This window comes from Amblyomma maculatum, chromosome 11 (assembly GCF_055883805.1).
Source record: "Amblyomma maculatum isolate TAMU_Amacu chromosome 11, ASM5588380v1, whole genome shotgun sequence".
NCBI lineage: Eukaryota > Metazoa > Arthropoda > Arachnida > Ixodida > Ixodidae > Amblyomma > Amblyomma maculatum.
In genome coordinates, this window is record NC_139354.1 from 60456681 (window position 1) to 60483718 (window position 27038).

At 46.1% G+C, this 27038-nt stretch overlaps 1 protein-coding gene across 2 annotated transcripts in view; it reads right to left on the bottom strand.

Moving 5' to 3' along the window:
• Aplip1 (JNK-interacting protein Aplip1) overlaps positions 1-27038 on the bottom strand; it is a 60120-nt gene that overhangs the window by 24040 nt on the left and 9042 nt on the right. For both annotated transcript variants that reach the window (XM_084583969.1, XM_084583968.1), the window contains 6 exons: positions 25412-25569; positions 22560-22739; positions 16702-16782; positions 13767-13870; positions 8340-8444; positions 3190-3269 (listed from right to left, as the gene is read on the bottom strand). In XM_084583969.1, coding sequence (XP_084440095.1) covers positions 3190-3269; positions 8340-8444; positions 13767-13870; positions 16702-16782; positions 22560-22739; positions 25412-25569 — 708 coding nt within the window. The remainder of the gene's footprint in view (positions 1-3189; positions 3270-8339; positions 8445-13766; positions 13871-16701; positions 16783-22559; positions 22740-25411; positions 25570-27038) is intronic.

Below are 27038 nucleotides of genomic sequence, written 5' to 3' on the forward strand. Positions count from 1 at the left end.
TTGAAATACAAACATGTTTGACTCGTGTTTGAAATTTCGAATACATATTCACACACCCACATTTTTAAAGGATGTTGCTTTTTAAATGTGAAATAAACTCGGCATTCAAGCCTCTCTCTAACAAAGCAATCCGAGTGCAAGATTGACCACAGCCGTGGTTTGTACCCTCATGTTCCTTCAGGTGTCTGTGCGTGTGTGCGTGTGTGTGGGGGGGGGGGGGGGGACTTCGTGGGAAATATCACAGACACAAATTAAATACACACTAACATGTAAGACAATCAAAGATATCAAAGGAAGCTTCTGTGCTAAGCTGGGCGTGATAAAGGACAAACGAGGCAAGGACCTCACTGAAGCCTCAGAGATAAAGAAGAGGTGGCAGGAATACACAGAACTGTACAAGAAGCACCCGAATGTGCAAACCCAACATAAGACGGTTGTGATTACTGATCTCGAGCCAGGCATCCTGAAGAGTGAAGTTGAATGGGCCTTAGCCAGCCTTGCTAAGGCTAAGGCTAGCAAGCTAGCGGAATTGATGGCATTCCAGCTGAGTTGCTGCAAAACCTCAACCATGACGCTGTTAACATTCTGCATACATTATGTCAGAAGATTTGGACAACCCTGCAGTGGCCACAGGATTGGAGGAGGTCAGTTTACATCCCCATTCCAAAGAAAGGCAGTGCCAAAGATTGTTCCAACTACCGCAAGATCGCACTTATTTCGCATGCTAGCAAGGTAATGTTGAAAATCCTCCAAGGAAGGCTGCAGCAGTATGTGGATCGGGAGCTTCCGGATGTGCAAGCTGGGTTTCGCAAGGGCAGAGGAACTAGAGACCAAATTGCCAACCTACGCTGGATCATGGAAAAAGTAAGAGAGTTCCAGAAACCCATCTACTTCTGCTTTATTGATTATGCGAAAGCGTTTGACTGCGTAGATCACAGCAGATTGTGGCAAGCTCTCCAAGAGATGGGAGTTCCAATTCACCTCATCTGTCTCCTCAGGAGCCTGTATGAAGGGCAAGAGGCCACAGTCAGAACTGGGCATGGTCTTACTGATTGGTTTCCGATCGAGAAAGGAGTGAGGCAAGGCTGCATATACTGTCGCCCTGCCTATTTAACCTATATGCAGAGTGCATCATGAGGAAGGCCGGTCTGGACAAGTCTTCAGCTGGAGTGAAGATTGCTGGAAAACGTATCAACAACCTTAGATATGCGGATGATACCACTTTAATGGCAGAAAGTGAAGTGGAACTCAGGAGACTTCTGATGCGCGTACAAGAAGAGAGTGAGAAGTTTGGGCTTAAACTGAACATTAAAAAGACAAAGATCATGGCGTCTTGCCCTATCAAGTCCTGGAGCATCAATGGACAAGAAGTGGAAGCTGTGACAGACTTTCTCTTCTTGGGCTCCAAGATTACCTCGGAAGGAGACTGCAGCCATGAAATTAGGAGACGCCTGCATCTGGGAAAGAGAGCTATGGTTAGCGTTGACCGCCTAGTAAAGAGCAGAGACATTGGTCTGCCAACCAAGATCCGTATAACTCGTGCTATGGTCTTTCCAGTTGTGATGTATGGATGCGAGAGTTGGACTGTGAAAAAGGCTGACCGCCGAAGAATTGACACGTTTGAATTGTGGTGCTGGCGAAGACTCTTGAGAGTTCCTTGGACTGCCAGAAGATCAAATCAGTCGATATTGTCGACCATAAACCCTGACTGCTCATTGGAGGGTCAAATTCTAAAGTTAAAGCTCAGCTACTTTGGTCATCTGATGAGAAGAGAGGAGTCGCTGGAGAAAGATATGATGTTGGCAAAGGTTGAAGGTCGCCGGAGAAGGGGTAGGCAGCGAACGCGATGGTTAGATGGCATCCTAGAGGCACTGCAGATGAAGTTATGTGATGTTAGGAAGATAGTGAGAGACCGGAAAGCGTGGCGTGACATGGTCCATAGGGTCACGAAGAGTCGGACGCGATTGAACGACTGAACTGAACTAACATGTTCACTGCGTGAGCAGTCACTGACTGAAGGCTCGTGCCATTTATCCATTCAGAGCCGCCCCAAATACTAGGTCATATACTGCTCGCATTAAATCGCTCCCACTTCTTCAGCATGGGACCCAGTATCCGTGGCATCACAGAACAGATAAATGACGCAAACCGCCAGTCGTCTCCTATTCAGTGAACGTCCCAACTTTTCAAGATGGTTTGCACGCTCCAAACGCTCCTTTGCTAAAATCAAAGGTGGCAGTTGCAATCCAACATCCGATAGCACTTAGCGATATCTTCAAATAGCAGTTTTTTTTACACAATGAGGTTGTCTTTCCCTGGTAAGGACCGAAAAAGTCTGCCCCTAGCTCATGCCTTCGAGTGGAAATAAAATACTGGCTGCTAAAAAAAAAAAAAAATTAATTCAGGGAATTTTCACAGAATATTAGGAGCCTCACTTAAAACTATTTCAAATGAGTAGAACACATTTTGAAGTTACTTCAGACAGACTCTGAATAATGTGTGTCGCAGTTTTCTTCGTAGGCCCTTCCAACCTCATGCACACTACTAACACTAGCCTGCGGGGTGCTGCGATTACTCTGCACGGGAGAGAGAGCGCGCAAATTCTGCAAACAATGCCTTTACGTTTAGTGAGTCTGGAGAACGCCACACTTCGCATGTAGCTGAAATGACTACTGTGAAAACATAATAAAAAAATATTTTAATTTCCATTTGCTTGTACCAGCTTCAGTTGTTGAGGTCTAAAAAAGCATAAAACAAGTCGGTTCAATTTACTGCTCACGAAAGCTCAACATGTTCCACCTGTGTGAAAAATGTCTCGTAGTCCTGAGTATAAAAGTTTATATTTTATTTTTACAATATTTTATGCGACTAGGCTTTGCTACTGCCTGTATTTAGGATGTGAGGCAAGGCATAAAAAAAAAACTGCTCTGCCAAAAAATAAGTTGGAGCGATGCTATACTATAAAGCATGCCCTTTTTCTTCATAAAAATTCAATTCGGCCAAGTAAAAAAAGTCTGGATCAGTGTGCGTTAATTACCCTCATACATATCTGGAGGTTTGTCCTTGACACGTAAGTGGACTATGTGATGCCTTTATGCTAAGCCACACTGCAGTTCGGTTTTACAGTAACCGCTACAGCCCAATAATGAATTTAAACACCGAATTGGCGATACGGCGCAAGGCACTCACTTGTGGTCCTTTGGGTGATATCCACAGAAGGTGACATTCTTCAAGTTGAAGAAGTAGTCATGGGTTGGCACATGGTTGGGCTGCAGGAGAAAAATGAGTGCGCGTGCCTGACTACAAAGAATGCAAGCCTCCCACAGCAAACAGGATCACGCATTTAAAAAGTACAGCAGTAACATATTGTCACTGACAACATTAGCATTGCCAGCAACAATGACACAAGAAGAAAGAAAACAGTGGTCAGGCATCAGTGCGTTTTGATGAATTCATGACCATAGGGTTCTGGTTACCATCATCTGTACTGAGAACAGATAATATCCAGTCAGATTTCAGCATGATTTCCGAAATAACGTTTTAAAATTAAAGAAAATGCAAAATCCAAAACTATCTTTACAGAGACCAAATGCATGCATGGCTGAAATTTTAACCCAGTTCCCACTTCTACTCCAGCAATGTATATACACTATGCATAAAGGATGTAAAAATGACTTTTTTGTATTTTGTTTCTTTCCTTTGATACCAATGATACTGTCACTTACATATAGTTCTGATCTGTTTCCTCTCAAACATCCGCTGGAAAGGATAGCTCATTGGTTTCACTAAGTGCAATCAAGCCTTGTTATAACGAAGTAGTACGGGGTGTGAAAATGCGTTCGTTATATCCAATATTCGTTATAAAAGTGCATGCCCAAATTCCTGTAAATAGGTTTGCTAATAAAACGAAACAAAATGTGCTCCAATATAAACAACAGAAAGGTGCGAAAACGCACAATTTTTTAATTAAAAGCAGTATAAGCATGAAATTTCAGGAGCAAAAATGAATACTAATTTGGGATGTTGCCTCCCGCGACGGAGCCAGAGGACTCGGGGAGTGTAGCGCACGCGCACGGGTCAGTCGCATTGACAGGGGTGCGGCAGGGGCTAACGCCATAACGAGGCAATGGTGATGACATGCCAGTCACATGCCCGTCAGCCATTGCATGGCTGGACTCTAGCAGCGGCGGCGGCGACACTTGAGTCCGGCCATGGCCGTTCATGACCTCCGAATCACCACATGTGGAGGTGTGATCTCGGAGGCCATGGGCCGTTGGCGCTAGTTTTTGTCGGCGCTGCTAGATGACATGGCACGTGAATGCGCAGGCTATTTAAACACACTTCGGCGGCGCTGCTCAGGTCCGTCTATGGCACCATGGCGTTCATGACCGCCAAGATAACTGCGCGCGGGGATGTGATCTCGAAGGCGATAAACCGTTGGTGGTAGTTTTTGTTGCTGCCACTAAATAACACGGAATGCGAACGCGCAGGCAATTTAAACAAACTCCTGTGGCGGGCGATTCGATTGAGCGTTCTTGATGCTTTTTCTGGCTCCTTTACGCAATTTTTGTCATTTTAATGCAGAAAAACTGCTTCGGTATTCGTTATAATCGATCTAGCGTCAAATATTGAAATATTTCTTTTGTTATACAGAAAGAACTCCCATAGAAATAAACCATAGACCAACCAAACTTTGGTTTTATTTCATTTTATCCGATAATTCGCTACGTCTGTGTTCGTTATAGCGAGGTTCAACTGTACCTGAATCCATACTCACTTCAACCTCAAGATTTTCATTTATGGAGTTTAGTGTGTAAGAAATTATGCTATAATTGCTTACAACGGATTGTTTTCATTATACAGCCACTGAGTACTAATAATATGCAGGGCTTTTTTTCTTGTTATTGAGACCTGCACACCTGCATTTTTGAGTATTAGGCAGGAACGAATCAAAGCCAAGACAAATAAGGTTCATCAGAATTAAAAGTAAAATGTACGGGGGGGGGAGGGGGGATGTAAAGAGGGAAGGGGGAGGCTCTTCATTATTGTGGAATATCCAGTGTTTTGCCAAAGACACTGCATTCAAAATTCAATCTATCGGGGGAAGGGCTGCAATGGCTGTGCGACACTGTTGCCGCCAACTAGAAGTGACCACCATGTCACCGCCAGTCAAATTTGGCATGAGGAGCCCCTTTTTCTCTTTTCTATGTGGCCAGCCATAGCTAGGCTGCCTTTGGCTCAATCCGCCTTGATCGGCTCCTTAGCTGATGATGCCGATGGTACCAGTGTGGCCGCTGACAGTGATGCTGGCGATTACTATGTGTCTGGAGATTTATCAGCACCGGTACCGCAGAAACCATTCATGTGCGGGTAGAGACCACTTATCAAGAGATTCAGGGCAATGGTCATTAAATCAGAAAGCTGAGTCAAATATCGGCACGGTTGGCAGGCATTTGTAACCGTTTTTAAGGGGAGATGCGCGTCGAAAAAGCGAGTTTTCCGAGTAATTTTTCAGTTTTGAGTTTTTGCCTGTATAATTATCTTTGAACATTTAGCTACAACTTTCTAAAAGATCAAGGCAAAATTCGATCGTGATGTTAGTAAAAAGTTCATTTTATTCAACCACGGTGGCTCGAAAAAGTGCTATTTTCCTTGCAAATCGTCAATTTTCGTGCGCCTATACCTCGAGAAGGCCGCGTCACCCGCCATTGCCGAGAGGTTGAGTGCGCCGAGAGGTTGAGTAAGCCTTTCTCTTGTAGATAGCATCTCTCGCAGTTTCGTATCTCGGCTGCAAATAATTAAAAAAACGTTCTCCGCGCACGCTTCGAGCTCCCTACTGGACCTTTTAAATCACGTGGTGCTCTAGAGAGGCCGCCATTGGTCTGGACTGATACAACGCTGTGGCGAAGCCTACCTCCTGCTTTCGTTTTGTGCAGCGTCTGGATCACGCTACATCGTGCTCTGCTAGTTCTTTTCAGCGGCCTTTTAGCATTTGTTGAGTTCGCGATGAACGACACGCAAAAGCGCAACTTCCGAGCTCGAAAGTCTCGGTCGAAGAACCCGTACCGAGGACGCCGTCGCGGACCTCACCGGAAAACTGCAGCGGGAGACGCAAGCTAGTCCTAACCAGGCCAACGTGCACTGGGATGAGATCGATGCCGTGGTGAACTTTGTGAGCGCCTTGGAGGTGAAGATTGGACTCTTCAAGGAAGATAGGGCAGCATGCGGTCATCAATATTCTACGAGTGCTGCCATATGCGAGATTAGCACGCTTACGGTGCTGGTAAGCGGTGCTGCTTACCCTACGTGCCGCACGTGTACCCTTGCTGTACGCCAACCGGTGGAAAAGCGAAAGGGGCTTTCGGCTTTTCTTGAGCTGCACTGCGAAAGTAGCGAGTGCCCAGCATCAGTGCTTTCTGCTGTGCACACCTCGAGCCACGTTGTGCCCGGTGGACTTGCAGATAGCGCCAGTGGAAATCGGGACTATCGGAGTGGAAACTCTCGCGACAGCTTCGCCGTCAGCGTGAAGGTGGTGGTGGCTGCGCGCGCGATTGGCATCGGACACGAACAGCTGTCGCGATTTTGTGCAATTCTTGACCTGCCGAACCCATTACACTACAAGAACTTTGCTGCGATCGGCAAGAAAGTTCATGGTGCGGCCATGAAAGCAGTGGCAAGAAGTTTCATGTGCTTCTGTTGTGTTTATGAAAAAATACAGATGTTTGAAACTTTCAAATGCAATTTTCTCCATTCGTAGTTTTCAGCATTTTTTACATCTTGTGCAACAAATTTTGAGTACTTTCAGTAGTCAGATTTGGATGAAATTTTGCGCACAGCCTCTTCAAAGTGTGTAGAATGTTGTTATCTACCTGGTTATAAAAAATCTCTAGAACTTTTTTGAAAAAATTCAGAATGTTGACACATGGTGCCCAAAATATACACATTGGTGTTCATGAATTTTTTTAACAATTATAGGATAAAATGAATAAATTTGAAGTAGCTTTCGACATACTATATTACCAAAGCAACAGAAAGAGCTATTGCAAGCTGGTCTAAACATGCATTTCATTATCAAAAAAGTGTGCACAAGAGGCCCTATATTGTGCTTTTGCAGACACTTCTACACAAAAACTAATAAAGATATGTAGGAAGTAAAAACATATTTGGAATCAGCATTAAAAACTTAATAAATGGCCAATGTTTCATAACTTTAGGTTCAATATTAAAGAAAAAGTGTTTTCGAGGAGCATCTCCCCTTAAATTTCAAGTTTTGCTTGTATAAAAAATACAGCAGATCACCTGTTCCTTTTTAACACCATGTAAATACAACCAAATTAGCCAAGTGGCTGGCTAATAAGAACCTTCGTACAGTAAAAGCTCGTTAATTTGAACTTCCCGGGACCGGGAAAAATGTTCGAATTACCGGGACCGGGAAGAAAGTTCGAATTATCGAATGACCTCCAAAAAACTGACAAGAACTGTTTGTATATTACAGTAAATGTACCGTATTTAGTCGCATAACGAACTCGCTGCATAATGAACCCACCCAGCCCCAATTTGTGCCTACGAATCTGAAAAAAACATATAATAAATAAAGGCGTCAGTCGTTAGCACTTCCCTCCGCCCTCCGTTTCACGCCACACTGTCATGTCCACAACACTTTTCTTGGCAGGGCAGCGATAACGGCGTTTTTATCTTGGCAAAGTGCCAGCGCTTCTCCGGTTGTGCAAGCCTTTCGGTAGGTTCGCTTTATCATGCTCTGAGTGACTGGGGTGGCGCGGTCTACTGCCACTCCAATTATCGGAAAGCGCAATATAGCAGCAAGCGGCTTTTGAAGCGAACGGTGCTAAAAGCTGGTGTCATGACCGCGGCTGACTCGCGTGCTTCCGTTGACGACTGATGGTTGGAAGGATGGATGCTCCCTATCACTTATGCCAACATTAATAAAGGTACGTAGTGACAAATAGTTACGGCTGCAGGGCATCTTTGACGAAAGAGCACCAGGCTTTTCATATGTGCAATGTGAGTGCAAAGACCCATTTTTCAAGCACTTCACCGGTAACCAACGGGTAACCAGTGGGTAACTAATGACCTTCCACATGTGACGCGGATGTTCAGCTACGAATGCACCACTTCTGTCCCTTAGAATTTTGAAATGCAATCAGAGAGTCTCAGCTCATCTTTCTTGGCAGTTGCCCAGAACTTGAACTAACTAGCCAAGTAAGGAACAAGAAAGGGAATCCTTGAAAGCACTGCAGGGGTACACAACAGGCAAGGGAAGTAGTAACCGCCAAGGGAAAATGAAAAGAAAATGCCAGTGAGACAGGTAAACAGCTTACAGCCGGTCGCCCACGGTCCACCATCCGAAGGCCCAGATCCGTGACTTCGAGGACACACGGATGCGAACCGTGCACGCCAACTTCAGAAGCATTGGCCTTGGCAACCTGCTCCAGACAAGAGCGGGAAGAAAAAAACAGTTCCAGCTCAATTAAGTGCTGCATCAGACGGTGCGCCACATCAGAACGCAACGCAAAGTTCTCGAGCTGAATCCGCCCTTCCGAATCCGAAGAAAACGATCGTGTCTCAGGGTCCCCTTTTGAAGCAGGTCCACATTCAATGCGGCACTTGATTCACAGCAAGAAACAGAAAATTACAAAGAAGAGACACTCAACCAATTGTCAGGGTTTAAAAGCAGGCTGAGGAGCCAACCTTTTAAATGAAAAATTACTTTTTTTTACACTAACACTCGCCCTGTGGTTTTAGGTATCGAACGCCTCCTTAGCGCTTTGATATGCCCTCACACTGCTGACGGTGATGACTGTATGGATGGCATATGCCGCATTTTTGTTTCGGCCTTACAAAACAGCGCTCTGAAGCGATCAAATGCAGCGCCATGTAAGGCTAGTGTGGCCAAGGTTAACGAAAGTGGTTCTCCTATGTATGCTGTGGAAACTACTGTGGACTGGCATGCTAGTGTCACTCTCAATCGTTTTCCAGTGTGCTAGCTCAAAAACCTAAACGCTGAAGTAAGTGCTAGCACATCTAATTTGCATGACGAATAAACATACTAAACTAGGCTGTCATTTCTTTTTCCACACATCTGCTCCCTCTACCGCAACTTGGAGGGCTGCGGAGTTAGACCCAAATAAAGCCATGCACAAAAAAATATTAGTCCAAATTAAGCAACTCCCATATACTTCTATATATGTACATATACATGCAGGGGGCAAGGCATGCATATCGAAATATCTGATATACTGTACCAATGGGGGTCAATTAATGACCTTTCAGTTTACAGCGAAAAGTCGGCAATTCAAACCTTAATAATTTGAATTTTCTGGTAGCTCAAAAAGCCCTACTTCATCCAGCCAATGTAAAAAATGTTCACTAATTTAACCTAGAGTTATTCCCGCTATAGATAATATTAACTATAACTACACGCCACCGCACATGGCCAGCCTGGCGCCTCCGCGACAATGCAGCTTAACCCTTTTGCTATCGGGCGTTTCTGGCCGTGACGCACCCCTAGTATCGGCTTGGTCTCAGGGAACGAGTGTATCAGAGAACGAGCGTAGCAATTTATTTTTGATTACGATTGCTATACAAATAACAGTCATCGCAATATGTGCATTTCAGTGTTCTGCAGGTATGTATTGTTAATTAACATCATCAACATCATCAGCCTGATTATAAATTAGATAAATGAGAATAATATACGAAAAAACTTTTCGATACTTCTTGAGAGTCAGAATCCGAGCTCGGCTTGTATTTATAATGAAAAGAGCCATCGCCCCAGTCCACAGTCGAAGGTCCAACGCAGACAGCCATTCGAAAGTAACTGCGCGCCTGGAGGGTGCCCATCCGGTAGCCAGCACAACGAAGAGAAATTGCACGTTGTGAAATCAAGATGACAGAGGGAGGTGGAAAGAGGCTAAAACATCCTTTGCTGCTGCTAGCCATATGTCGACCTATTGAAGAGGCAATGGCGCGAGCCCCTGAACGTGACGCGGCGTCGTAGCAGACACGCCAACAGAATAAAAATAAAAACCTGCAAACCTATGGCAGATGGAAAAACAACCCTTGAACCCGTAACCACATGCACGCACTGCAAAACGTGCGCACCGCATGATCGCTTAGCGCGATAGAGTAGCGCGCGCAGAGCGACCGCGCCCTCCAGCAAAGAAGGTAGTGGGGGTGGGCGCGGTCGCTCCATACTCTTCAGTATATACGCATCAACGCAACGCAGGGCGAGAATACGAACTTGTAGAAAGATATTACAGATGGCGCAGCCTGTCCAAGTGCGCCAGCTTCGCGGCCGCACATCAGCCGGTTGGTCGATCACAGCTGCGCAGCATTTCAGATAAATCACTGGCAGTGCTAGGCACCTTCCACGTCTCCGTCTATGCGGTTCTTCCACTAGGGAAACATACGCTCACCAAGTGTCGTTGGCTCAAGCGCGATGCAGGCCACTTGGATCGCACCGTGAAGGATGCTAATGAAATCCTTACTATTTTTGAGCAGTTCTAATATGACACGCTCGACAGTGTCCATGCAATAAAGAATCGATAGGTATGCAAAAAACAGTCCTTGTCACACTATTCCTGTCTAAAAAGCAGGTGACCACTTTTTTATTTTTTTACCAATACATTTACCTAATGAAGGTGGCTCTGCTGATTTTGGAGACTATTTGATAAACTGAACTAGAGGTAGTTCAAACTTTTTTCAGTCCTTTGAAGTTCGAATTAATGAGCTCCTACTGTATATAACACAGGAAACATTCCTCATTGCAGTACTACAAGCAGCAATGCTGCAATTCATGTGCTTTAGAGTTGGGGTTTATGAATTTTCTTAATTTCAAATACGGATCAAATACGTTCGTTATTACACAGTTCCTATCCGATTAAAAAAATTGATAGTTGGAGGTTTCAACTATCCTAAAGCGTTTAGGTACAGTAAACTCATGTTAATTCGAACTTGGAATGACCACAAAAAAAAAAAAAGCTTGAATCATCCAATGGGACTGAAAATAACTAATGAAAACCGTGGCCATCGTAGTAATTTATGTCATGAATGTCTGGCTGCATGATGGTTGTCTGCACCTGAGATGCAATCCATGTCAACACTGAGTGCCCGACGCTGTAGAGTTACCGTAAAAACCCGCGTATAATACGAGTTTTTTTTCCAACTTTCAGCGTTCCAAATTTCCGCCTCGTATTATTTGCGGATCCCAACCAAAATGTCAAAGTTTTGCGAGAAGTTTTGGTTTCGTTGTTGCCGCGTGGCTACGGCTTGGCTTTGTTATCGATGTGCGGCTACGGCTTGGCTTCGTTGCCCTAACGTGGCCGCCGCACCCCGCAGTGGCCACGACGTCGAGGTGTCGTCTCTTCGTTGTTGGGTCGTCGAGTGCGCAGAGCATCAGCGCATGTGCTCTCGTGCAAACCACGGTTCGCGAAAAAGTGCGCGCTTTTTTCTTTAAGTGAACGAGCAAGATGCCAGGGTCTCGGAAACAGTACTCGGCTGCTTTTAAGAGAAAGGTGATTTTAGTTGCTGAAAACATCGGCAACAGTGCGGCCGGGAGGCAGTTTGGCGTCACCGAGGGAAGCATTCGCGGATGGCGACGACAGAAAGAAGCCCTTTTCGCGTGCAAGGGAATGCGAAGAAGCTTTCGCGGGCCAAAGAATGGCGCATTCCCGGAAATTGAACTCGCTCTGACGGAGTTCGTACGAGAACAGCGAGCATCGCATCTAGCTGTGAGCGTAGAGCTTATGCAGGCAAAAGCTAGGGAGCTTGCAAGGGAAAAGGGAATTCCGAGCTCCGCCTTCAAAGCAAGCAAGCACTGGATACATCGCTATATGTGCCGTGCTGGATTCTCGCTACGCCGGCGAACCTCGATTTCACAAAAGCTGCCCGAATCCTTCGAAGAGCTGCTGGTGGCTTTTCAGCGCCACGTGATTTCTTTGCGAAAGACCAAAAACTTTCAGCTGGGGCAAATAGGCAATGCTGACCAGACGCCGGTTTACCTGGACATGCCATCGCCCCTCACCGTCCATGAGAAGGGCTCTAAACAAGTTTGTATCCGGTCTACTGGAAACGAGAAGACGCGGGTTACAGTCATGCTATCGTGCACGGCAGACGGCCGCAAGCTCCCGCCCTATGTCATCTTCAAGCGCAAGACAATGCCGAAAGGTGAGGAGCTGCCGAAGAATGTCATCGTGAGATGCCATGAAAAAGGTTGGATGAACGAGGATCTTGTCCTCGACTGGGTGAAGTCAGTGTGGTGCAAACGGCCCGGTGCACTGTTGTCCTTTCCATCCATCCTCGTGCTGGACGCGTTTCGTTGCCATTTGGCCGACTCGGTGAAGAGGCTGCTAAGCGACTGCCGCACAGAACTTGTTGTGATTCCGGGTGGGATGACCTCACAACTTCAGCCTCTCGACGTTTGTGTCAACAAACCCTTCAAGGACGCAGTCAAGCGATGCTACGCGGAATGGATGCGGTCAGGTGAGCCTGCAGTGACGCCGGCCGGGCGGCTGAAGCGAGCATCGCCAGCCACGCTGTGCAAATGGATTGTGGACGCGTGGGCAAGCATCCCAGAGGAGCTTGTGCGCCGTTCGTTTAAGAAGTGCGGCATCTCAAACGCCCTCGATGGCACAGAAGATGAGTACCTGTGGGATGATTTGTCCGACAAAGAAATTTCCGAGGAAAGCGCTGCTGAAGATGAAAGTGATTGAAGTGTGAGGTCCGATTTCAATAAATGTCTTGTTTTTTCTCTCTCGTATTATATGCGGTAAAAACTTTTTTTTCCATTTCGCGTCTCCAGAATTTCACCTCGTATTATATTCGGGTTCGTATTATACGCGGGTTTTTACGGTACATTGGTATTGGCAGAGACCATGTTCCTAGTTAAAATCATCCAAATGGGTGTCGAATGGCCAAAATTTTACTGTGCAGTTAAGAAATAAACAAGATGAACAATAAATGCTGCTTTTTGTTTGTTTCTTTTTCCACTGACCCACTATACCAGTATTCCTTGAATGGGCCTGGGGTCCGCGAAGTGACTTTTGAGGTCCGTGAAACCCACGGCCCAAAACAACAAAAACAAAAAAAGAGAAAGGTTGCATGATAGCTCTGGCCTGGCTAGACACAGTTTTGCAGGGTTAAAAGCGTGCAGGTTCAAAGCTGAGTTTAGTTTCTCAAAGTGAAAGAAAAGCGAGAGGAACATAGAAACAAAGACCTTGCGCACAAGAGAGAGAGAGACAGAGAGAGCGCCTAAGGTGTTTGTTAACGTTCGAACTGGTGGAACTTACGCTCTGGCTGCACTGATGAACGAGGCTGTGACCAAAGCGTCTCTGATGTGCAACGAGCTAGCAACGCAGTGTTGGTCCCAGGCCAGTTCTGCCTTGACTCACCCCCTCCATAATAAAATAAAACAGCGCAAGGATTGGGACGAAACACGGAAGGAAACAAACACGGACACGTCACCCCCTCCAGTCTCAAGGGCTTCTCCATTACTTTCAATAATCCACAAGGGATCTCTGACACACCACATCCATCACTGAGAACCACCGTAGCATACGATACTTGAAAGCACTTTTTTCTCCTTAGTGATAACATTTTCATGTTTGGAAAGCATACTTCAATGATTTATGGCATGGAAGGACACAGGCGAAACCCAATGATAAATGCCAACAGGAATGACAGAGTCAACAAGGGGTGACATGGAAAGACACATCCATTGGTGACGGCAACAAAGAACAGTACTGTACCTTGCGTATGGCCTGGCAGAAGACGTCACTGCCCTTGTGACAGGACACTTCAACCGAGCCCAGGAAGTCTAGCAGGTACCGCTCCTTCCTGATCTGCTGCCCCTCTGCACGATACAGGAGAAAGTGTTAAAAATGCAGGGACATTCAGCGCATGCTTTGCAGAATGGCTGACGTCAATACAGACACACAAACAGCTCCACACGTACCGCATAAAGGCACAGCCAAATCTCTGTGTCATTAATACTTGTATGTGCTGACGGCCAGTTTGTTAACGGATATTTCCGTGCAGACATGACACTAGGACATTGAAACCCCCGAGCACAAAAGAGAGGAAGCACTGGAGAGAAGCCCTAGCACTAGAGAAATTGAATGAGCACTAGACATGCTTCACCCATATAGAGGGCCTAACAGAGCAGTTTGGATGTGGCTAAGGTGCCTCCAATGAGGCACTTACTAATTGCAAGGCCACCTCAAAGGCAGGTGTAATTAATGAACCTCCGTTGTTCTATATGAATACAGTCGCGTCCACTTATAACAATATTCAAGTGCCACAAAATTTCCATTGTTATAACCAATAATTGTTATACAGTCGAACCCGGATGTATCGAACTCGAAGGGGATCGCGAAATAGTTCGATATATCGGTAATTCCATATACAAAAATCGGCTTGTGACGGCACTTACGATGCCAAAAAACGATACCGCATGTGTCGCGTAATCAACCCACTCGCAAATGAACCCACCCTCCACTCTTGCAGCCGAGAATTTGAAAAAAAAAAAAAAAAACATGCGTTAAGATCAGCTCGCTCACATGCAAGCGATTGAGCGATCTCAGCAACGAGCGGCAGCGACAGAGCGAAAAATTTCAAACTTGTTGGAACTGCGTCCCTCTTGCCGCTCGAGCCACCACGACAAGATAATACAAGGTTTCTGTGTCGCTGCGCAGAAACCGCGAGCGTTTTCGCTTGCATGTGGATGGCGCGCGTCACTCTGTTTCGGTCGTCGCATCCACAGCTCATTTCTTGGCAGCGTGCCAAGATGCTGCGCAGCGATAACGTCAGGGCGCATTTATCTTTTGATAGCTCCTGCGGTGGCGGGGAGCGAACTTGGCAGAGTGCCCATGATGGCTTGATTGCACAAGCCTGGTTCGATTTATCACGCCGCGCTTGGAGCGGGCGTCATGATCGCAGCAGCAGACCGCGTGCTTCCGTTGATTCATACATGCAAAGATAAACGGCTCCCGGCAAAAAAAAAAAACAAAAAAAAGCTTGCCGCTTCTTAACGTCCGCAGCCGCCATATCTTACGCTACGTCGCGCGTACAGCACAAAGATAAGAAAGGATGACTCTCGCAAAAAAACAAAACAAAAAAACAACGAAAAACAGAGAGAGCTGCCGCTTCTTAACGTTCGCAGGCGCCATAGCCACGTCAGCGGCAGAGGGTTCGCAACACACGCTGGAGAAAGCGTCCAACGTCTGTCTGAAAACGGGCTGAGCTGGCTTGGCGTATGCGTAGCGCGTGCTGAAGGAGAGGGATAGCTCGGCAAAAGAATGGGCAGACCCACGCACATGGCTTGCAAACGTCATGTGTTGGCGCGCAGGAAACGATAACTGCATATGAGCGCCTTTGGGGAATGGGCGCGGCGCTGTCCAGAACTGCCCCTCTCATTCCTTCCGCGCGTGGCTTGAAAACGTCACGCGGCAAACGGCCAAGGGTGATGCGATCGTCTTTGGGGAAGGCACACTTTCCAGTGCGTGGTGCGGAGTTCGATATATCGAACGATCGGTGAAATTGAGTTCGATATATGACGCGGCTTTCCTATACTTTTACATGGGATTTTCAAGGGGATATTTCGTGAGTTCAATATAACCAAAATTCGATATATACGGGTTCGATATAACCGGGTTCGACTGTATTATGTGGTCCGCCACGGTGGTGCAGTGGTAAGATGGCCGACTACTGTGCAGGAGCACCCGGGTTCAATTGCGACTGCCAGTAGCTACGTTTCGATGGAGGTGAAACCAAATGGCATGTGCGATGTCAGTGCACATTAAAGATCCCCAGGTGGTCGAAATTACGGCGCAGCCCTCCACTACCAGCTCCTCTTTCTCTCTTTCAACTTTCTCTCCCACCTTCCTCCCTTAGATTACAGCGGGGTTCAGGTGTCCACAGAAACAAGTGTGACAGATACTGCACTTCTCCCTTCCTGTGAACCAATTATTATTATTATTATGAGGCCAGAGACTGCAGGGAAGCATGTCGATCATCAACACACCTACCACACCGTGCAAGGCAGTGAGGTACTGGAAACAATGTAATGTATAGCTCAAACGATAAATATTTGTCGTAGTTTATCTTCAACTTTTGTGTATTTTTTTGTTTATTTAAATATTGTTCACCCAACGTACCCACACCTCGGCACAGTGTGGGACTCGAGAGCTCAGCCGAATTAACCGATGCCAGCTGTGGGATGTCCGGATCAAACAGCCTTCAATGCCACCGACTCAAATGGGTGCTTGGCAGGACTACAGCGGCAGTCATAGTTATCGAGACTTTACTTTACTCTTTGAGGGCGGCGGTATTGCCTTGGGAGGAGATGGCAGTGGTAGCGTAGCGACAATATTTTATAAATAAACTTGTTTAGAAAACAACCTCATCACTGTTCGCAGTGTTGTGATTGCCTGGTCATGTTTCTTTCAGGTAAGTGTGCAAGCTATATGCAAGGATATTTTTTATTTTTTTTTAACTTTGTGAGGTTTGAATTCGGGTGAAGGTTATACGTAGGTACACTCAAGTCGTACACGGCAAGATAATAGTTTCAGATGATCCCCTTAAAAAACTGAACCAACTTAATACACTCTTGAATTCCTTTTTTTTTTTTTTCAAAACTGCCACCCTGCTACTGTGCCAAGCCATCAGGAAGGCACAAACCCTTACCTGAGCCAATTTCTGAGTAGTCAGCGTCAATCACATAGGCACTTGGAAAGATCCCCGAGGCCCCCGTCCTCAGGTTGACACCTGCACAGATGAGATGAGGAGTGGGGGGGTGGTAAATAAGTTCGGTGAAATCCTTTGCTCACAATGGAAGTTTTTCTTGACAAATGAACCTTCTTCCTTTTAGCACCTTATAATGCTGGGATCTGTATTTGCCTTTTATTTACTACTTTTGCCCCCCCTTTTTTTTGCAGCAATAAATTTTACAAGAAGCTAGATGCAGCTCCAGAGCCTACAAAAGCATTTGCCGTAATCCCAATGAGACTAATAAAAACGACACGGCATCCTAGTTTCTTTTTCTTTTAAGTAGAGTTAGTGGCATCATGAAAGCCATTCCATGCAGAAAGATACAAAGAATGGCAGAGAATTCAGCAAACTGAAATGAGGTTTCGAAAAAAAGCTCTGTTGAGATTACATTACAGAACGCTCAAGTGCTCTACAAAGGAAAGAAAAGAAAAATTCACCAACTGTAACATAAAAATAAATTCTTGTCCTATTTGTCCAAATAGAAAGGTAACAATCTCGCCCAAATACAGTTGTACCCGGATATGTCGAACCCGGATAATTCGAATTTTGGTTATATCGAACTCACAGAATATCCCCTTGAAAATCCCATGTAAAAGTATAGGAAAACTGTTTCGTATATCGAACGCAATTTCACCGGTCGTTCGATATATCAAGCTCCGCAGCAAGCACTGAAAGCTGCGCCTTCCCCAAAGACGATTGTATCACCCTCGGCCGTTTGCCGTGGGACGTTTCCAAGCCACGCGCGGAACAAGTAAGAGAGAACAATTCAGCGACGGCTGGTCTAGGGCAGCGCCACACCCTTTCCCCAAAGACAGAACGAAGCGCACGGCTGTCCTCACTCTTCTGCCGAGCTTTTGTCCTCCTTCCTCTCTCTTTCCTGGTCTTCGTTCACAGCAGCACTGCGCTGAAGCCGCCGCACGCGGCGGTTGACGTGCGATGCGCATCTCGTGTCATCATGCTGAACGTGTGTAGGCTATGGTGGCTGCGGACGCTAAGATGCGGCAGATTTTTTTTTCTTTTGCGAGAATCGTCCATCCTTGTCGTCGTGCTGAACGTGCAACATAGCATAGGCTACCTTGCAAAAAAAAAAAAAAGGTAAGGTGTGACAGATCGTTTTTTTTTTTTTTTGCGAGAGTCGTCCATCCTTGTCGTCGTGCTGAACGTGCGACATAGCATAGGCTGCGGCAACTAAACCCTCTCAATAAACTTTAATGGTGACTGCAGGCATTAGGAAGTGGCAGATTTTTTTTTTTTTTTTGCGAAAGTCGTTTATTCTTACATCCATGAATCAATGAAAGCACGCAGTCAGCTGCGAATAGCACCGGCTTTTAGCATTGTTCGCTTCAAACGGCATTTGAAGCTATCATGCTTTCCTATAATTTTGTGGTAATGGACTAAATAGAACCAGGCTTGTGCAATCAAGCCATCACGGGCACTCTGCCAAGTTCACTCCCTGCCGCCGTAGGAGCTATCAAAAGTAAAGTCAAAAGATAAACATGGGTGACGTTATCGCGGCCCAGCACCTTGGCACGTTGCCAATAAATGAGCTGTGGATGGGACGGCTGAAACGGAGGGACGCGCAATGCTCGCAATTTCTGCTGTGGCTAAGCAAACACCTGTTCTGAGCTGTCAAGAGCGACGCAGTTCCAACAAGTTGGAAATTTTTCGCACTACCGCTCGTTGCCGAGTTCGATCAATCACTTGCATGTGAACCGGATTTCTTTTTTTTTAATATACTCGGGGGCATAAGTGGATGGTGGGTTCATTATGCGAGTGGGTTGATTACACGAGAAATACTGTTATCATTTTTCACAATCGCAAGCAGCGTCGCAATCTAATTTTTGTATATCGAATTATCGATATACTTTTATTCCTACACAGCTTCCCAAGCTTATTGAGGATCCTCTACTGTCGCCTCATACACTAGATAACACAGGACTAAGAATTGTAGAACTATTAAAAAATCTCAACACCGGCAATACACAGTGAAATCCTCAAGCGTATGCCAAACAAGCAGCTACTCTCTTAATGAACAACCACTTCACAAGTGTGATGTAACTGCTTTCAGGGACGAAGGTGAAAGAAAAGAACACGCAATGTTCCTGAACAGTAGTGGTGCTGCCTGTCCTTTTCTGTTACTTTCCTTTCTCACAGCAGTTTTGCATCAGCAAGCCTCAAAGCAGCATTCAAATTTCCACCAATCCAGATGAAGAAAGTTTCAGCTTTGGCTTCTGTGAACACACGCAATGAGAGAAACAAAAAGAAAGCTTAAAAGTTGCGCTGTCTGTTTGGTTTGGTTTGATTTGTGGGGTTTAATGTCCCAAAGCGACTCAGGCTATGAGAGACGCCGTATTGGAGGACTCCGGAAATTTCGACCACCTGGGGTTCTTTAATGTGCGCTGACATCGCACAGCACACGTGCGCCTTGCTTCTCGCCTCCATCGAAAAGTGGCCGCCGAGGCCGGGATTCGATCCCGCGTCCTTGGGAACAGTAGCCGAGCGCTGTAACCACTGTGCCACCCAGGCGGGGCGTTGTCTGTTATCTCCTGTTCCATTACCAGAAACACTTTATTCTTTATCTCAAGGTAGCTTCTTATCAGGCTGTTGCATATGAGGCTGTTGCATATGAAACTAGCATCGCTTTGTTTTCTTCAACCACATACACTGCCCTCACTTGTCCCGAACTGCCGCTGTCCAGAATTATTTCTGAAGGCTTTGGCAGCTACAATGACTTTTCTCTTCAAGCATTCAAGTACGACTTTCATGGTCCCAACACTGTGCGAGATTTAATCTGTGCAATTCTGTGTCCAAATGTGTGGCTGACACAACGCTGTACAACCATTGACGTCACCGCTACCTTCTCTCAATGGGGAGGCTGCTGGTTAACAGCATTAGCAAAAATAAAACTGGAACTGCAAATTCGGACAGCACAAACCAGCCGGGAAATATGGTAGAAAAAAAAGGCATGCCAATGTCGGCCACGTTGCTTCTGGCTTGATCCCAGCCATGGCTGCCACCTTTCAGCGAAATGCAAGGCATCCATTCACCACAGATGTTAATGAGCCCTGGGTGGCCATAACTACTTGGAGCCTTCCATACCAGAGTGTCCCTCACAGCCGGAGTTACTCAGAGAAGTTAAACACCATAAACGAAACCATCTCCATGTTTTTGTAACTCCAGCATGAACAGCATGCTTTAACCAATGTGCAAGGTTTTTCATGCATTGTCGTGACCAAGAAAATAGAACACCGGGGAATGTAACAAGAGTGTTCTACTCTACATCCGGGTTTTCACGGCAAGGCTATGGAGTCGTATACTTGGCTAATCCGAGAGCTGTGGGCATGACCCCGCTTATATATCATCCAGGCGTCATGGCAATGTATGCAAATGGTTGTCAAAGGCCTCTATACAACCCTCTCAGATGCATGCAGTGGTGAAAGTGGCAATGACTGAACCGTCCAAAACACAGCAGATACTCAAGACAGCCAAGCTTCAGCTTTGCTGTTCACCTCGGCAGCCAGCAATTGTGGCTATTGGCCGTGCGTCAGCAGCCAAGTGAGTGCAGTGACACGCTGTGCCGGAAATGGACTACAACGTTGAGCCGTTCATGAGAGGTTCTCACTGCGCGGTGAAGGATGCCGGGAAGGCCCTTACCATTTCACAGGAGTTGTCCTTAAACACTCCCGACAGTGTTCATGCCTTCAAGCATCAAGAATGGTATGGAAATTGTTCTTCCCACTACAGGTCACCCCTGCCCTGTGTCTGACCGAATGAATTTAGTGTGATTGCAAATGATATTTGGCAGTTCTAGAACTTTAGGATTGTTCGGATGTTTCATTGCCATTTATTTCCACTATGTTTTGCAAAGACGCGCAAGAAGACCATATAAAAATGTTTAACTGGGGTCCAGTTGGAAAAGTAACTGGTTTTAATTGGACCAGTTGGAAACCAGCTGGCTTCCAACTGGCAGCCGACTGGTTGCCAACTGGGCCAGCTCAGAGCTAACTGGTGATAGAGAAATGTGGAGCCAGTGGTGCAAACAAAGAAGTGGTGTTAAATAAAGAAAGCGGGCACGCGCACCTTCAGAACATGCATCGTCTGCCTCCTTGCTGATGTAGACGGGGTTCCTGATGTCACACTGCAGGTCAGACCTGCCCTGTATCTGGCCCAATGAACTGTGATTGCAAATGATACAGTCGAACCCGGATATATCGAACTCGAAGGGGATCGCGAAATAGTTCGATATATCGATAATTCGATATACAGAAATCGGCTTGCAATGGCACTTACGATGTGAAAAAATGATACCATATTTGTCGCATAATCAACCCACTCGCATAATGAACCCACCCTCCACTTTTGCACCTGAGAATTTAAAAACAAAAAAAATGCGTTAAGGCTAGCTCGCTCACATGCAAGCGATGAGCGGCAGCGACAGAGCGAAAATTTTCAAACTTGTTGGAACTGCATCCCTCTCGCCGCTCGAGCCACCGCGGCAGCTCAAAACAAGGTTTCTGTGTCGCCGCGGCGGCAGGAAATCGCGAGCATTTTCGCTTGCATGTCGATGGCGCGCGTCAGTCCGTTTCGGTCGTCTCATCCACAGCTCATTGGCAGCGTGCCAAGATGCTGCGCGTTTATCTTTTTATAGCTCCTGCGGTGGCAGGGAGCGAACTTGGCAGAGTGCCCGTGATGGCTTGATAGTACAAGCCTGGTTCGATTTATCATGCCGCGCTTGGGGCGGGCGTCATGATCGCAGCAGCTGACCGCGTGCTTTTGCTGATTCATCATGCAAGGATAAACGATAAAAAAATATAAAATAAACATCCCCGCAAAAAAAAAAAATCCCTGCCGCTTTTTAACGTCCGCAGCCGCCATATCTTACGCCACGCCGCGCGTACAGCCCAACGATAGGAAAGAATGACTCTCGCAAAAAAAAAGAAAAAAACAACAGAGCTGGTGCTTCTTAACATCCGCAGGCGCCATAGCCACGCCCGCCGCCGCGCTGCCGCACGTAGAGGGTTCGCAACACACGCTGGAGAAAGCGTCCGACGTCTGTCTGAAAACGGGCTGAGCTGGCTTGGCGCATGCGTTGCGCGTGCTGAAGGAGAGAGATAGCTCGGCAAAAGAATGGGCACGCCCACGCACATGGCTTGCAAACGTAATGTGTTGGCGCGCGGGAAACGACAACTGCAGATGCGCGCGCCTTTGGGGAATGGATGCGGCGCTGCCCAGACCTGCTGTCGCCGAACTGTCCCCTCTCATTCCTTCCGCGTGTGGCTTGAAAACGTCACGCGGCAAACGGCCAAGGGTGATGCGATCGTCTTTGGGGAAGGCACACTTTCCAGTGCGTGGTGTGGAGTTCGATATATCGAACGACCGGTGAAATTGAGTTCATTATATGACGCGGCTTTCCTATACTTTTACATGGGATTTTCAAGGGGATATTTTGTGAGTTCGATATAACCAAAATTCGATATATCCGGGTTCGATATAACCGGGTTCGACTGTATTTGGCAGTTCTAAAACTTTAAGATTGCTCCGATGTTTCATTGCCATTTATTTCCACCATGTTTTGCAAAAACGCGCAAGAAAATAATATAAAAATGTTTAACTGGGTCCGGTTGGAAAAGTAACTGGTTTTAATTTGGCCAGTTGGAAACCAGCTGGCTTCCAACTGGCAGCCGACTGGGCCAGTTCAGAGCCAACTGGTGATAGAGAAATGTGGAGCCAGTGGTGCAAACGTGGTGTTAAACAAAGAAAGGGGATATGCGCACCTTCACACCATGCATCGTCTGCCTCCTTGCTGACGTAGACAGGGTCCCCGATGTCGATGGCCACCTCATCTGCATGCCGGGGCACAAACCGGTACAGGCCCCGATGGGTGGCGTCCTGCAGCTGGAGCACGCCACCCGACGTGGTTGTGGAGCTGGGGCTGCTGGCCGACAGCGGGCTCCCTGGCATCACACAGAGAAAGAAAAAGGGATCATATCTGTGCCTATATTCAGGAACTTAAACCTAATCAACTGCAGATTCTTTCTTTCAGGAGTGATTGAAATCTGCCGAAGGGGCCTGTTACATATATAAGAACAAATAATTCTTCCAAATAATCATTCTGCCAAACAGGGTGCCATAGCAACACTGAGGAGAAGCTATTGGCAATTCTGACCAATTATAGGTGACGGTACAGTCAAGCCGAGTTGGCAATCATAAGAAGGACCAGAAGAACTCTGATCAGCCTGGGAGGAATAGCAAGTTTCTCTCATTCCACGATTGAACCACACTTTTCGTTGAAGAAAAGCTTTACCTAAACACTTGGTAGAGTCAAGCCCACTTGTAACAATACCACTTAGAACAGCATATCGGATATAGCAAAGAACTGCCACGGCACTGTCTGCTTTTTTTTTTTCTATGGTGAAATAAACAGATTATAACAATGCAATCATAGTGCGTTATCACAACAATAATCAATCAAATCTGATCACTGGGAACAATGCTACAAGAGACAAGAACACAGAACCGCTACACCCGCACAAGGCAAAGCATGTGCGCAGTGGCAAAGCAAGTGCACGAGAAGGCAGCCGATCCGACTGACAGATCGACCCAGTGCTGCAGAAGTGAAGACAGCATGAGGCCACACACACACGACATTAGGACGCTCACCTGTAGCGGTGGGTGCAGGGGAGAGGAAAAGACTGACTTGCCTCAGTCTGCTTTGACGGAGAAGTAAATTATTAATGTTTCTGAGAATGTGCCGCTCATAGAGAATGCGTCTGGGCACCGATGTATCGCTGATTGGGCTCCGTATATAAACGTGCCAAACGTAGCTTCATCAGCCACTGAGGTGCATGTGCTTTGCTTTCTTCCTTTCCATCATCAGTCCTACAAGCTTGTCGGATTTGCCATCAAGAATTGCTTCTGGAAAGCAAGCTTTGTTCAAATAGCTTGTGATGCGAAGGTTCGCAAAGCTATTGGTGTAATCATGATGGTGGTGTGTCAGGACTCGATGAATCCTTGCATGTTGATGATGAGGTCAGGAAAAATGAAGATTTCAGCCACGAGCTGATTATCTCAGCTGTCACTCGCGCTTGACAGAGAAAACAAACCGAAATTAAAGCAAAAGAGGCTTTACGGACGACACAGTCCCTCCTGGATTTCATTTTTTTTCTTTTTTTTTCCAGAGGTTCCGCGCTCTGGTTTTTTTTTTTCCGCCAAAGAAGTGAACACTGTAAGCTACTCTGCCGTCTTCAAATGCTCTGAAGTTTGTCATTTCTTTTCTTTTGACATGGCCTAGTTACAACAATTATCGTTTATAACAATGATATTTCCTAGGCACTTCAGGATTGTTATAGCTAAGTTTGACTGTTTTATTCAACGCAAAACAAAGAGCTGAAGAAAAGCTGGTGGCCCTCGGCTTATCTCAAGCACATCTCATCTCTAATGCTGCACTGCTGAAGGTAATCAAGGCTTCTGCAAACTCACTTCATGACACTGAATGCTAGAACATCCTTGCGATGATTTCGGTTCGACCATTGTGTGCTTGGACTTCAATTCAGGGAGACAAGACCTAGTATCTCATAACTGAACGTAGGCCTGCATTCAATATTTACAGCCATCAGCCACAAACATCATCCTAGCTGTCCAATTAAAAGAAAATGAAGCTGGAAGGTCGTTTACCCGAAAAAACTGGAAACGCACGACCATCAACGCTGTGACTGGCTTGCTAATCTGGAGTTTCTGCACCAAAAGGTTCCACTCACTGCACTTGTGGCAAGAAAAAGGTGGTACAATGAAACCCCCTTGCCTTTTCCATCTCGCTGAATCACGATAAAGAATGTGGAAATGCTGCTGTGCTTTCCTTTTACCATGATGCTCCCAAGATGATGTTCAAAAATGTTTGGTACTCTGCAGCAGCGTCACGCAGTGTGAACCTGGTGGTGCAACAAGTTTTTTTTTTTTCTTTCGCTCTTTTTGTGCTGGTCTTTGTGACATTCAGGTTCGGCTCGTGAACAATGTCATGCCTGCCTGGCTGCCTCCGTAGCAAAGAAAAGAAAAATGCTGTTCTTCAGGAAACCAAACTCCAGATTACTAAATGAGAGACTCTGATGAGGGACTCATCGGAGAGGCTCAGGCTGAGAGACTAGTCGGCTGAAGTAGGACTGCAACGATTATTGAGCCGTGCAATGCCAGGCCGCAGGCAGGCCGCAAGAAGTGCAGCTTAGATGCAAGGCGTTCTTGCTTGCGGGCTACGAATAAGCTTACTTTTTGTCATCCCCTTACGCAAAAATGTGCCAATACCAAAACATTCAGCAATTGCCTTTGAGTTCGATATATCCAGGTTCAACTATGCCGAGTGGTTGGATAAAGGAACAGTCTATTGCACCCGATTACGGTACGAACAGTCCCAGAATAAACTGGGGAGGTGGAAAGAAAAGTAAAGAGGAAAGGAGTGCCCGATGAGACCAAGAAGGCACTCCACAAGAAAAAGTTGTCCCACAGAGTCTAGTTTTTTAAAGAATCCCTACCAGTACACTCCACCTAAGGCCATGCTACTGAAACTACCATTCTGCATTGCATACAATTCAACACACCTGCCCGGTATAAGGAGGTAGAAGAAGCAACAGCTTACCATTGCAAGCGGGGGAGATGGACTTGGCACCGTCTGGAGAGTGAGCAGTGGAGTTGCCGCTGTCGACACCGGTGTCGAGGCTCAACCTGGACCGCAGGTCGTCTGGGCTCAGGCTCCCACTATTTGTGGCTCCACTGAGCAGTGATTTGTCGTACAACCTACGGCCACAACAATAAAAACACACGCTGTTCAAAGCTGCCATAAAGGTGCTGAAGTCCTGCGGCCGGCTACAAAGAAGTTAATATCACTGTGTTCTTCTCAAGGCACTATTCTCCTCTCATTCAAGGTCAGTCTACACTTCTGCGAGGCTGCAGAAAGTGGCATTTTGAAATGGACAAACTGATGAATGTTTGGCGCATCAAAGGAGGTCTGCAGGCTACGAGGGATACTGCAGCAGGCTACTCTGGAGTGGTTCTGAACATCGCGGCCCCTCCTTGCAAATGTTTAGCTACTGAATTTACTTTCATACTGCAACTTACCTTTGCCCACAATTTAAATTTTAAGGAAATTCAGGCACAACTGAAACTTTGAATTTCTGACGGCGCCTAAAAAAAGTGCTGGTTTAGGAGAAAGATGTTCATGGCAGCATTCGCAACAAACACACAAACGAAATAAACATCGATTTGTACAATCCAGATGCACGCTCAATAGCCAAAATGGCCATCAAGCATAAATGAACGATGTACAGTCGTGTGCAATACGGAAGTGAACAAAGTTTGAGCGTTCATTTATTTATTACTTGATAATCATGCATGACGAGCACAGTGTTTTCAGTATTCTAACTAGTTTTCCTCCAAATACATAATGTCCAAAAGTTGTCTTGGTATTTAAAAGAGAAATGCCGAGAATATTTGCAACTTTGTGCAAAAATTTGTTCCCTTTCTTACTGCTCGTGACTGTACAAGTCTACAGCAAACCTCAAGGCTAACTCTAATACCGAGGCCAAGAACCTATTAAAGAATAAACGGCAGCAAGCTTAACCTCTGAACACTTTCCTGTCCACGGGAAAAGGGGTGGTGTCTGGGTGGTGTCACTAACTATTTTTTTTCTTTGACAAAACTTGCTTGGTATAGGAGTGTCTAAGCAACAAATTGTTGAGAAGGAATTCCTCTTCAGAATGGCATTAGTGACAATTAACATAGTTATTGAATAAGTGATGAAAAAAAACTATACGCAAAAACATTGTAGTTAAAGAAATGCACACACACAAAAGCATCAAAGTTTCTTTACATAAATAAAAAATTAAAAATTTCAAAATACACATTTTTTACAACAGGGACCAATGCAACATCACAGCAAATTCTAGCTTTCTATTTACAGTATTCGCTGAGTTAGGAAAGAAAACAGTAACCAAGGTCGACTACGCCGAAGTCGACCCCTGGCTGTCCTCAAGCGGAAAACAAGGCTCCCTGCACTGCCAGCGGCAAGTAATACTGTCCAAAAGACGTTGCCACCCTGCAGATAATAGTTGTGACCTTCAGAGCAGTGATCTCTTCCGATCAGCACGCAGCAAAAGCGAAACTTAACGGGGCATGGCTGTTGACGTTTCGGGTCAGTTTGACGTAGTTTCACTGTCAGTGCTACAGTCTGAAGAGATGAATTCGCCTTCCAAATCATCACTACTGCT